Source organism: Phoca vitulina, unplaced genomic scaffold, assembly GCF_004348235.1.
Source record: "Phoca vitulina isolate PV1807 unplaced genomic scaffold, GSC_HSeal_1.0 scaffold54, whole genome shotgun sequence".
In the NCBI taxonomy this organism is placed as follows: domain Eukaryota; kingdom Metazoa; phylum Chordata; class Mammalia; order Carnivora; family Phocidae; genus Phoca; species Phoca vitulina.
In genome coordinates this window covers 7,341,553-7,354,043 of record NW_022589757.1, presented here as the reverse complement: position 1 = coordinate 7,354,043, position 12,491 = coordinate 7,341,553, and the positions used below count along the sequence as shown (strand labels likewise).

The 12,491-nt window shown below is 44.8% G+C and overlaps 1 protein-coding gene across 4 annotated transcripts in view; it reads right to left on the bottom strand.

Annotated features, from left to right (window-relative positions):
* Positions 1-955: 955 nt before the first annotated feature.
* Positions 956-12,491, bottom strand: part of POU2F1 (POU class 2 homeobox 1) — a 178,157-nt gene continuing 166,621 nt past the window's right edge. For all 4 annotated transcript variants that reach the window (XM_032389450.1, XM_032389452.1, XM_032389453.1 and 1 more), the window contains one exon: positions 956-10,167. In XM_032389450.1, the coding sequence (XP_032245341.1) occupies positions 9,857-10,167 (311 nt within the window). In that variant the 3' untranslated portion in view covers positions 956-9,856. The remainder of the gene's footprint in view (positions 10,168-12,491) is intronic.

Below are 12,491 nucleotides of genomic sequence, written 5' to 3'. Positions count from 1 at the left end.
GTTCCTTCATTTGCACCCCCCCGCCCCCACCCCCAAGTTAAAAAGTCACAGGCATCTACCTAGCACAAAGGTGGTGAGACACAATGCATAGTTGCACAGTGGTGCTGCCAAAGGAAACGAACTACAGCAAGGAGAAATGGAAAGCATGGTAACCCCTCTGCATGTTTTCTCACAAACAGGACAGCCACTTCCAAGCAATTCCAGTCAAGGAAAAGAGAAAAGGCTCAGAAGGGCACCTTGGCGTGTACTCACTGTCATGACCCCAGAGGTCCAAGCACCCAGCAGAGCAGCCAGGCCTGCACCAGTGTCTTCAACTTCCCCCCACTCTGTGGGTCCAGCGGTCCAGCGGCAGCCCCCAGCCCCCAGCCCCCCAGTCCCTGTGCTAAGCCCCCGCGGTGACCGTGGTTTGCTGTCTGGTAGATCAGCACGGTGACGGCGTTTTGTCTACTGCTTTGGAAAATCTGAAATGCCAGTTTGTTCCACGGCACATTCACAAGTTGGCCAGAGCCAAAGCTACTGAGGATACACCTCTGCGAACCCCAAAACACGGAAAAAAGAGCCCCCTGCCCTTACCATGGGTCAGAGGCCCCCACCCCCACCCCTAGCCTCACTCCTCTAAATGCCAGGACGCCACAGACTGGATTGATGCTGAAGACTTCCCTTTTCTTTGGTTTTTTTGTTTGTTTTGAGTTTATACAATCATCAAGGAATCTTTGGTTTTGGCTGGAAATTTAAAAAACAAAACAAAACAAAACAAAGAAACCACCCTCCCCTGGCTTATAGCAGCAGTATTAAGACCTGGCAAAGCTTTCTTTCAACATTGGCGGTGGGAATCGAAGGTTGGGAACTACATTCAAAGAAAAGGTGAAAGGGCTGGGGATGCAGCTTCTAGAGAGCCCACTGGATACAAGATTGTCAAATAATAATATTAATAATAAAAACTTAAATATTTGGATTTTTTTTGGTCATGTCAAAGGAAAAAAAGTGAAATGTGTATGCAGCAGTCAGCTTAAAGGAGCCTTTGGTGTCTTTTCCCTTCCACCCAAAGTCCTGAAAATAAGCAGAACCCTGAGGCCTCGGAGAGGAAGGGGACGGCCTCCACCCCACCAGGGAAATCTGACCTGTGGGGCGGGGTGGGGGCGTGGAGAGAGGGCCAGCCCCTGAAGGCAGGGTGGCGGGGAGAGCCGATGTTAAGAGACCTGTGAAGACCCCTTGCAACGAAAAGAAATAGAAGATTGCAATTTGCCCTCGGTTTGCAGTAGCTTTTCAGCAGCGACATTCAGAGGCTTGAGGAGGTCCCACCCTAGGCTACAGGTCCCGTGATGCTATAGGCCAGAGTTCAACATTACTTAGAGGAGGGAGGGCAGACCTGGCAACTCTGTAGGGTTTAGCAAAGTTAAAGCAAGTTACTCAATCATGAGTTTGAAATGAGGTATACGACAGCTGCTGGACTTGAGGTGGGCCGCAGCGCCACACCTGCTCACCTAGCCTCAGCCACTACCAGGGAGCAAGGGCCCGGAACTACGGGCCGGTGCGGGAGGCGACCTCTGTTCCCTGGGAGAGGGAGACCCCCTCCCGGGGACCGAGTACTGCACATGCGCTCCCGCAGGCAGAGGCGAGGAGCTGGAAGAAGTCCGTCGTGCCTCTGCCTTTGCCTCAGGGGCAGCCCGCCACGGACGCTGCAGAGAACCAACCTGTAGTATGACCACCGAGCCTTCTGCTCCTTCCGCCGCCCCCGGCCCCCCGCCCCCCACGCTGGCGGTTTCCAATACACCCAGGCTGGGATCAGTCCACTCAACTCTTAGGGAAGTCCGGGCCTCCTCCTGCAGACCTGGGCAGGCCCGAACCAGGGACGCGGCACCCCGCGCACCTGCCGCACGGCCTTTCCTGACAGAACCGCCTACCTGTCAGCCTCCAAGAGCCTGGGAGGGCTCGGTGGAAGCGCCCTTCCCCTACTGGGCTCTGTCCTTTCTCACTGTGTCACTCGAAGGAGATTCCAGTGTGAAAACAAGCGTGGCGATGTGCCGCTTTCGCACAGCACTCTCTCGGGCTGCCTGCCTGCGGCCCTCGGGGTCTAACGCTGGAGCTCAGCGCTGCTGCCAGGTCAGGAAAGAAGCCCGAAGAGCTGCTTTCTAAGGTTGTGGCTGACTCAAAACAAGGATGAACCGGTCAACTGAGAAAACACGGGAGAACTTTGCAGCAGACCTCAATGTTTTTTTACAGTAAATTACTTCTGGGGTCTGAACTTGCTGACAGTGTCCTGGGTTTGAACCAGAAGGTGGTGCCAGGTGACAAAGCCCTGTGCAGAGCGGGCAGATGCAGGGACACCTTCCCTCCCCAGCCTGGGGAGGCTCACTTCCACGCTCCGGGTGGTGTTCCCTCACGCACACCTTGTTTTCCGTAACGTCTGTGTCGAGTGCTCTTATCCTCACTATCCCTATCACCTACTTACAAACCTATCTAGCGCTTTGAAAGTCACACAAGATTAATACCACTTTTACATAACGTCAGAACAATTAGATTATTAGTAAAGCTTTCATGAAGTTCTGCAACCTGATCATTTCTTGACAGAGTATCAAGACAGCAATAAATGACCCATCTTTCTGTGTCCCACCAATAGTACACCAAGACAACAAACTTCTGAACTCCCTAGAACTCATGTATAAAACCATTTTGGAAAGATACAGCTCCCTGGGAGAGTAAAGGAAAGTCTTTTGGTTTTCCATGTAATCCTGCTCTTGAAAATGCTTATCCCTTACAAGTGACAGAACAGAGATAGCACGTCTAGGTATCATCTGAACTCAAACAGACTGTACTGGTTCTATTTATAAGTGTTAGATAAAGGGAAATGAAGAAAAAAATTCTACCCCCCATCTTTTGCCCTCCCCCCAGTTTGCCAGCAATTCTAAGAACATCACGGCTGCACTGAGCAACTCTATCCATCTTTACAGAGCCAGCAGAGTGAAACTAAATCAATCTCTTTTCCAAAGCCAGGATAACCAACAAGACTTCCTTCAAAAAGGGGGTAAGGGAGGAGAGAAAGGAGAGGAGAGGAAAAAGAAAAGAGACATAGGTACAGCTTTTTCCAAATTTCAGCCTTTAACTCCTATTCTCTCTGCCTATTTTGAAAACCTAAGAATAAACAGTGACATAGCAGTGTCTTTGGTATCCAAACCAAATCCCACTGAAGTTCTGTGAGATGGATGGTTTATTTAAAAATAACCTTTTTGGAGATATAGTCTATATCTGAACGTGGGGAGCCAAGACTGTCTGTCTGTCTGGGCAGAAAGGGCTCTTCAATTTCTCCTACGCCGGCATCATTTCTCATTCAACATTCCCACCAAGAACAACACTCTCCTCAATCTCAGCAACCTACCAATCCCTAAAGGTCACACCTTAGCACACGTGTGAGGCAAGCAGGTTGGCTTTCAACTGCTTGGTTTGGTTTTATTTCTGTTTGCATTTTTTGGTCTACACAGAATTAGCCTTGGTATGAAAAAAGGAAGTAGGGTTTTAAAATGTTGGGCTACTAGCACAACATTCAATAACATGACAGAGGGTGACAAAAAGAACCTGTTTTGCTTTAATTTCCCTCGACTAAGATGCATCACGAACTCATCTTTCCTCTCCAAATTAAATGGCGCATGTCCACTTCTGCCTCTATCTCTCAACCACACACCCAGATATCCACACATTCGTCCTTTGCCTAAGCTCTTGCTACATAGAGAGGTAATGAATCCTTAGGAGAGGATGGCAGGGTCTGGGGGCAAGGGCGACCATAGGAAGGGATGTAAATGTCTTAGGGGACCCTGAACCTCCAGGACAACCCATGTGCGACCTGCAAGCCACCACCACACACTACAATGCAGGTCTAACCACAGAGAGGCCAATGAATCCCAAACCCATCCCAGGGATAATTAAGTTTCCTTTGGCAAGACAGATATAAGGAAAAACAAACACACATGAGCAACGTTTTCCTTCTAACATAATCAACTTCTCCTCTCCCCACCCCAACCCTCCCTAACCCTATAAATTGTAACCTATAAACAGGATCCCAAATACATACAGCATCGATCATGTTTATCAATCATAATAAACATCAGTTCAACTAAATGCTACAGCTAGGATTATTTCCACTATTTATAAAGTTTTCTTCTTTTTATTTATTTGGTTTTTAGATTAAAACCAGGTCTGCAACAATGCTAAGCTATACTGAGGTATTTTATGAAGGTGCCAGAAGCTAGCTGTTACCCACCAGCATTACCCTCACAGATTAAGGTATCACCATTCAAAAGGAAAAGGAAGAGAAGGAAGAGGGAAAGGAGCTCCAGGTCACAGAATCAAAGTAAGATTCACCCAAGTTACTGCTTTTAGAAAAGGCCAAGAATAGAAAAGCCAAAACAAGGAACTAAGTGCTTCATGGATAAGGACGATCAGAAGAAAGCAACAGCTCAAAAACCATATGGAAATCTGGGTGTAAACTGGACAAATCTGAGAAAAAACGTATTTCCCTGCCCTCCTAATGAAATCCTTTCAAAGATCTTCCTGGAAGTCTCAGGGGTGTCCCATTTAATCTCTTTGGATTAAGAAAAGAATGAGGCAGAACAGGATTAGTATCAGCTCTTAATGATAAAAGCAGTCTAGTTATCCTATTCCTGTCCAAGCTCACATTTGTACTGTGTCCACCATTATGCAAAACTGCATAATAGCGGATCTTAAGTTATTTTTCTTAAAGAATGGCAAAAGATTCTTTTTCCTTCTCAAAAATGAAGGTAAATGCTAAGAAAGATTTACCATTTTATAGTGTCGTCGTCAAATATGTTTTAAGATGGAAAATGACTTCAAAATGGCCAGGGCTATGACTACGTGAACAATGTCACACATGACAGGCTTTTCTCTCTCTCTCTCACACACACACACATGCACTCACAATGGTTATGATCAAAGTCATCCATCAATTCTTGTCCGCTGGAATCACTTTAAATTTCAGGACTTTAGTCATTTTCTCCGTTAGCACTGGTGGTCTCTTTAACATTTTCAGCTCTATCAATAATCATGGTTTGAGGAATAAATAAACTTTAAATTCATCGATTTAAATGCTCATTTAATGAGAAAGTATTTGGCCAAAATCTCATACTGAATTGTTGCGGCTCTTCTTTAACTGAGGTTACCAAGCTGTGTACTGACCTGGGGGCTGCCCCTAAGGGGTCTGAGCCCCCAGTGTACTGCCAGCAGGAGGCCGAGGGGTGCGCCTCACCGTCAAGGTTGCCGCCAGCCCTGGTGCTGGGGACTTCTCCCCACCAGCCCTCCTCCCTTTTCTTCCTCTCTCAACGGGTTTTATTTTTTTTCTTGGCGAAGAAAGTTTTGTGAGGATGACAAGGGACGGGAACAACTTTAGACTGTGAACTACAAAGAGTTTCTTCTGTAAGCCAAGTGTTTGTTATACACTAATTGCAATGTTTACTCTCAGGGGTTAGAACTTTAAAAATCTGCAAAGATTTCCTGTATCTGCAAATGTACCCAGCTTTCCCAGCAATTTATTTATTTATTTTTTTCCCCCAGCAATTTAAATAGAAAATTTAACGTTAAAGATTGGGCTGACCTTAAATACTGCGCCAAGCAATGTCTGTGCTTCTGGATAATCTAGACTAGGTTTCCCCCACCTTCCCATTTACATGAGAGAGGACAAAATAATATAAAAAAGAGGTATAATTGTGCTTTTTTCCCCCAACAATGAATGAATTATATAGAACGAAATGGCATGATAATCTCACTAAAAATCTTTTAATTATAACCTTATTTTCCCTTTAAAACAAAAAAAAGGATTGTTAATTTCTAATAATGCCACCATGAAGTACAGATAGGTATGGTCCTACACAAAATGAAAGTTGGATTCCTTTGGTTCCATTTCTTGAGTAATAAGCTGAGTAAATTGGGATGGTATTGGTCTTTATCAAATAAATAAAAGGAAGTGTGTACTGTGTCAGGTAATGGAGATGAACATTTTTTTTAATTCTAAAAAGCTGCCTATATAATTTCAGAAACACTTAAATATAGCACTCAACTTATTTCTTAAATTAGGAACAATAATACTGTTCCTATGAGAAGCCCTTTTCTAGGTCTTTCTGCTCTGTCCTTCAGATTCATACAGGGTATAAATAAAGTTCATGACCAAAATGCGCTGCTTGTGATAAGCAGAATTCAATTACATTCACCACTCCCGAGGGAGGGCCCATTACCATGGGCAAATATAGTATCACTATAAATGCATTCAGAATTAGTCTTTGGTTTAGTATGTATTCACCAAATTCAGGGATGAAATAAAATTTGCATAATCATTAGGGGGGGAAAGAAGAATGTACAATGAGTTATGATGACCTATCTGGCCCATCCGCTTAGAAACGCAGAAAACTCTACCAAACACCTCTTTTTGATCAAATGGCCCCCTTAATTTCTAGACTCTCCCATATAAGGGGGTTAAAAGTTAAGTCTGACCTCAGCTTAGGAGACTCACTCAATTCAAAAAGCATTTCTTGAGATGATAAAAAAATATAAAGTAAAAAAGGACTAAAGGTTGGGTCATGAAGCAGTAGGATCAGCAGAATATCTAGGGGTGGTGATGGGGAGGTGATTTTAAACTAAACACCCATCAACAAAGTCTTTTAGTGTTTCATATGTACATGTACAAATGTACCTTTCATTTTACAGTTTGTCTTTAAATAAGAAAAAAATGAGAAAAATTTTTAAAAGTTACCTTTGTCTAAGGATTTATTTCTTTTAAACACATATTTTTATGCTGGTTTAAGGTTTATCCTCATAAAGTGATCCACACACACAAAAAGGCAGAATCCCCTTATCCCAGATTGACTAGAGAATACAGACAGGGCAGGGAATAGAAGACCATCGTACTGACATTTAAAGCTTAACATCTTTTAAAATATTGAATTCTGTTGGTGAATCTGATTTGGGAGAGGGAGCATCTTTTGAACCACACAGGAAAACAAACAAACAAGCACAGCCTTTCCTTGCCCTTCCTTTTGATCCACTGGGTTTGAGTCCCTGAGGACTCCACACTTCCTTTGGTAGCAACTTTGGGAAATTAATGCTATAACCTCTAATCCAGGATGGTGGGTCTCAGCATTTCCCTCCCTGAATCCTTCCTCCTAACTTACCACTCCCAGGGGAGGGACTCATTCCAATGGGCAGCCAGAGTATTACTGATGGCCCTAAAACCATTTGCACAGACCAAAGTTAGAGATGTCAAGTCAGGATAAAAGATTAAACATAACTACATTAGAGAAATAGCCATATGGAGAGGAGAGAAACTTGTAACTGACACTACCATTCTATTTACACACCCAACTACATAAACTAGTTAAAATCAAGGTAATGTCCGCCCAGAGGATATTACAATTTACCAACATAAACGATTAAAACAAGCAGCAACTTTTATATAAAATTAATAAAGACAAATGAAAAAAAGAAATTGTCAGTAGCATCTATCTCCTCAATGTGTCTGAAATGCACGTTATAAACTAGTCCATTAGTACAGCAGCTTGCTAAAAATTGACTTTGGTTCAAGCTTAGTTAAAACAACAACAACAACAACAACAACAACAACAACAAAAACACACCACACATAAAAAAGGTGGATGGACATTTGTTAGTTTCCCTGCTTGCAGTTCACTGATTTTGGAGGGATTTTAGGGAAGGTGAATGGTGAGAAGAGGAAATTTAGGTTGATAATTAAATACAACGTGAAATAAAACAGGAAGACAGAAGCAACAAAAGAAAAACTAACAAAGGGACTAAAAATGTTTCTGGCCTTTTAATATGAAGGTGCCTGTCTCCCACTTAGATGATCACAAAGAAACATACACACCGTGTCTGTATCACTGCCTTTCCCAACACTGTGAAGAGACAAATACAGATTCCCAGCTCCCTTCCGGGACACAAGCAGAGCAATCAGAATGAAAATGACTTGTACACCCTCTCTCAGACCCCAGCTCGAAAGGGGGGGGGGGCAAGTGCAGTCTTGGGCCTCCAGAGACATAAGCAAGCACCCACAGACACCAAATGGGAACCTTGACCTCCAAGACGAAGGGGAACTCAGATGAGCCACACTGCAGAGATCCAGTCTTCTGGGAAATGTTCTGGTATAGATATTGTAATCATACTATGCTGACAGAAAGGGGAACTGAATTTCGAAGTTAGCCTCATTCCTCTTCATCTACTTCCATAAACTCTTCCTTTCCATGGGCTCATTTACATAGTCTAGAAACACCCTGAAAACAATTCCAGAAGCTAATCACTTTCTACATTGTATAGCGAGACGGGTATTGCCATTGTGACCTACCTAGCTGGAGCATCACTAACAAACCAAGGAGACACTTGAGGTGTGTGCAAAGTTCCTGCTCAAAGTCCTTCAAAGGTTCTCAAGACCCCATGCCCAGCTAGTAAGTGCATTCTCCAGTCAGGGAAGCAAGGAGCGTCTCAGGGTTAGAGGAGTTTACGCGCCGTCCAGTGAAAAGGAAGCCTGCGGCCAGAGGAAAAGGTGGTAGCCTCAGACTCTTCTCATCACACCTCTTTGGGAATACAGAATTGATGGCAATAGTCTAGTGGAGTTCCTTCAGAAAACAAAAGAAGGGCGGAGTTTCCCAATTTCCGTAAGTCAATTCGCTCTTTGCCAAGTAAATGAAAGGAAGTTTGGATGAAAAACTTCCACAAAATGGAAACAAACAAACAAACACACCAACAGTAGGAGCATTTTTCAGGAGATAAGAAATCAGGAGAACCACCAAGTCAGGTGTCTGCAGTAGTCTTTGCTCTTCGGGCCCAGATCCTGCCCTGCCGCGCGCACGGCCGTCCCCATGGGAAGTTGCAGAGGCAGCACCAGGGCACCGCAGGGTCTGGGCCTCAGGGTCATTCAATGATCTGGGGTGAGTGAGAGCTACAGTTCAGCAGGAATTCCTTCCTACACAAAAGTGCTCCAAAGGCACCACCTGATGGGGGGAGGGGGCGTGTGTGGGGTGGGAGTGTTTGCACACACTGCCTTCAGCTTCTGCACCAAGCCTCTTGCATAAGTGGCAAAAGAAAATAATTTTCTAGCACCTCTGTAAGAGTCATCAAGGATAAGGAAACCAGCAAGAACATTCCCCGCAGTTAAGAACGTAAGTCTCCCTTTACCCCCAAACCCTCCCTCCCCACAGTGTGGGAGCTCACTGAAATAGGATCCAGGAGCAAGAGATAAACATGTCCAAACTATATATATATATAAAAAACAATAACAACAACAACAATAATAATAGAGATACAGTAATACAGGCCTGCCTAAATTGTACCAGTTAAGAAAGGAACCCCCAACACAATTGATACGATTATAAACACCTTGTTATGACTTAATGGCCTGTACAACAGACCCATAAAAATGATTTTTTTTTTTAAGAAAAAAGAAATTTAGACAAACAAGAAATCCCCTTCCTATATTGGAATTGGTAACCCACCTTAACTTGTCATCATGACTGCTGGAAATGATAAGTAGTCCTTTCACTTCTTTTTTTGTTTGTTTTTGACTTTTTGTTTCTGCTTTTTTTTTTTTTTAATTTTTGGTTAGAAAGTTCTCCAATCCATGAAGCAATCCTGAAAAGACAGTGTTTTATTACAAAATTAGGCAAATGTTGTCCTGTCTCCATCCTTTTTTTTTTCCTGGTATGCGTTCTTTTCCTTCTCTCCCTTCTTTCCCTTGCTGCTGAAACATGGCAAGAGGAAGCCAATCACATTTTTCAGTCTCAGCCTGGCTGGCAGCCCGATCGTGCCGCGAGTGGAAAAGGCCAGTGGCAGCCCCGTGCAGCCCAGCTCACTGTGCCTTGGAGGCGGTGGTGGTGGTGGAGGCGGCCCCACTGGCAGAGGCCACTGTGAAGAGAGAGTTCTGGATGGACTCAGCGGAGGTGGAGGTGGCGTGAAGGCTGGCTACAGGTCCAGAGTTCCCTGCGGAGGCCGCAGCGGCAGAGACCAAGCTCACTGGGTTGCTGGTGAGCAGAGAGAGGTTCTGAGGGTTCAGGAACAGGGGGGCAGTCACGATGTTGGGGGCTCCTCCTGCATTGGCAAAGACCAGGTTCCCAGTTGCATCCAGTGACGTTATTGGAAGAGAGCCACCAGAGGCAAGAGCTACAGACAAAACGCCCCACAAACAGGCAGAAAGGAGAATGTTAAAACCATCCTAGAGAAGCCAAGTAGCACATCAAATGTACTGAGTTTTCCTACAACCCAAGTGGAAAAAGTACAGCCCTTAACTGACTTATCTTAATCCCAGCGCTCGCCTGTCACCAACTGAAGTGTATTGATAATTTTGGAAGAGCCTGAACAGCTGTATTCTAACGAAGTTAACGAGCACAAGCAGTACAGGTGGGGGGGGTCACGCTGCGTCCTGGGGCCTCAACTTCCCAGAGGACTTCATCCTCCCAGGAGTATTTACTAAGTCCGATCAGTTTGTTTTTAATGAAGATTGCTGATTTTACATGTTCATTCAAAAGGCAAACTAGGTACAGTGACTGGGGCACTAAAATATAGTTAGCTTTTTGCCAACTAACTGGCATTATTCATAAATTTGAGCACTTTTTAAAAGTAGGATGTACGGGGCGCCTGAGTGGCTCAGTCGTTGGGCGTCTGCCTTCGGCTTAGGTCATGATCCTAGGGTCCTGGGATCAAGCCCCACATCGGGCTCCCTGCTCAGCGGGAAGCCTGCTTCTCCCTCTCCCACTCTCCCTGCTTGTGTTCCCTCTCTCACTGTGTCTCTCTCTGTCAAATAAATAAATAAAATCTTAAAAAAAAAAAAAGGATGTACAGGATGAAAACCAGCTTTGAAAATGGCTTCAGTTCTAAAATCATTATAAATTACCAAATAAAATGTAAGGTGTGGTTACTGTGTCACTTGCTGAGGCATCACATTTGATTCCTACGACTTGTACAGAGAAGTAGGGGGAGGAGAGAGGAGGGAGAGGGGAGGAGGGGGGAGGGGAGGAGGGGGGAGGGGGGAGGGAGGGGAGGAGGGGGAGGAAGGGGAGGAGGGGGAGGGGGAGGAGGAGGAGGGGAGGGGAGGAGGAAGACAGCAGGAGGCCCAGAGCAGCTTGCTAAGGTTGGGACTTGCTCTCCGAGTGAGAGTCTCTCCGTGACGCTGTCTGTCGCCGCTCCACAGAAGCTATCGGTGAACTTTGACTGAGTATCTTCTGTTCTCTGACAACCCCTCCAAGCTCCTCCCACCCATATAACCACATTTTCACATGTAGATTTGAGGGGTTTTCTAATGGCATTAAAAATTTGGTTAATTTCTTACATAATATATAAAGAAAGCGAGGGGGACTGAAGGGAAGGTCTCTGACTTCGGACCTGGTCATACAAGAGCACAGATCAGCGAGACTTGGTGCAGCTTGACGTTTTCTGAGATTCTAGGCTTCCTGTCATAGAACAGTCATAGGGCTTCCCAGACAGTACTCGTTCTAAGGTCAGCTGTGCCCTGGGAAGGCATCTGCCTCTGCAGGATCACTACAGCCCAGAGGTACACCCTCACACAAGAGAAAAAGTGATTTATCACAAGTCTTACGCCAAAAAGAAATCCTTGCATCACAAAAGGTTTACAGCCCTAACCATGAATTAGATTTATAACTCATATTCTCTATAGTATACTGTAGAGATTATCATTCATGAAACACTCATCTTAACTGAGGTTGGCTAATAGCTTAGTAAGGTAACTGTCATATAATGATTTATAAGAAATATGGATTTGGTCATTCAGTCATCTGAGTGACCAAATTAATATTTATCAGATAGATCTGGTCTACATCCACAGTTCCTGAAAACGCTTCAGAGCCAAAATGGTGAAATGGGTGTCTTAATATCAGGGAAGGTGACTTTTGGACCCCTCCCCCAAAGGGCAGGGACTGGTTACCCCTAGGACGAACCACGTGATCAGAGGGTTGGAACTTTCAGTCCCACCCCCAACCTCATGGGATGGGAGAGGGGATGGAGTTTGAATCAGGCAAGGGCCAATGACTTAGTCAATCACGACTATATCACGAAGCCTCTGTAAAAACCCAAGAGGACAGCTTTTGGGTCATTTGTGGAGAGCTTCCAATCTTGGGGAACCGGAATACTTCTACCTGCCACTGAGCCAGGCCCCAAACTCCACAAGGACAGAAATCGCTTTGTTTGGGACCTCATCCTATGTATCTTTTCATCTGGCTGTTGATGTGTATCCTTCATCATATCCTTTAATAAACTGGTGAACATAAGCAAGTGTTTCCCTGAGTTCTGTAAGCCACTCTAGCAAAGTAACAGAATCAATCTAAGGAAGAGGTTGCTGGAACCTTCAATCTGTAACTGGTCAGGTCACAGGTAATAATAGTCTGGGCTTACAACCGGTGTCTGAAGGGGAAACAGGAGCAGTCTTATAGGACTGAACTCTTAACCTGTGGGATCTGATGCTATCTCTAGGT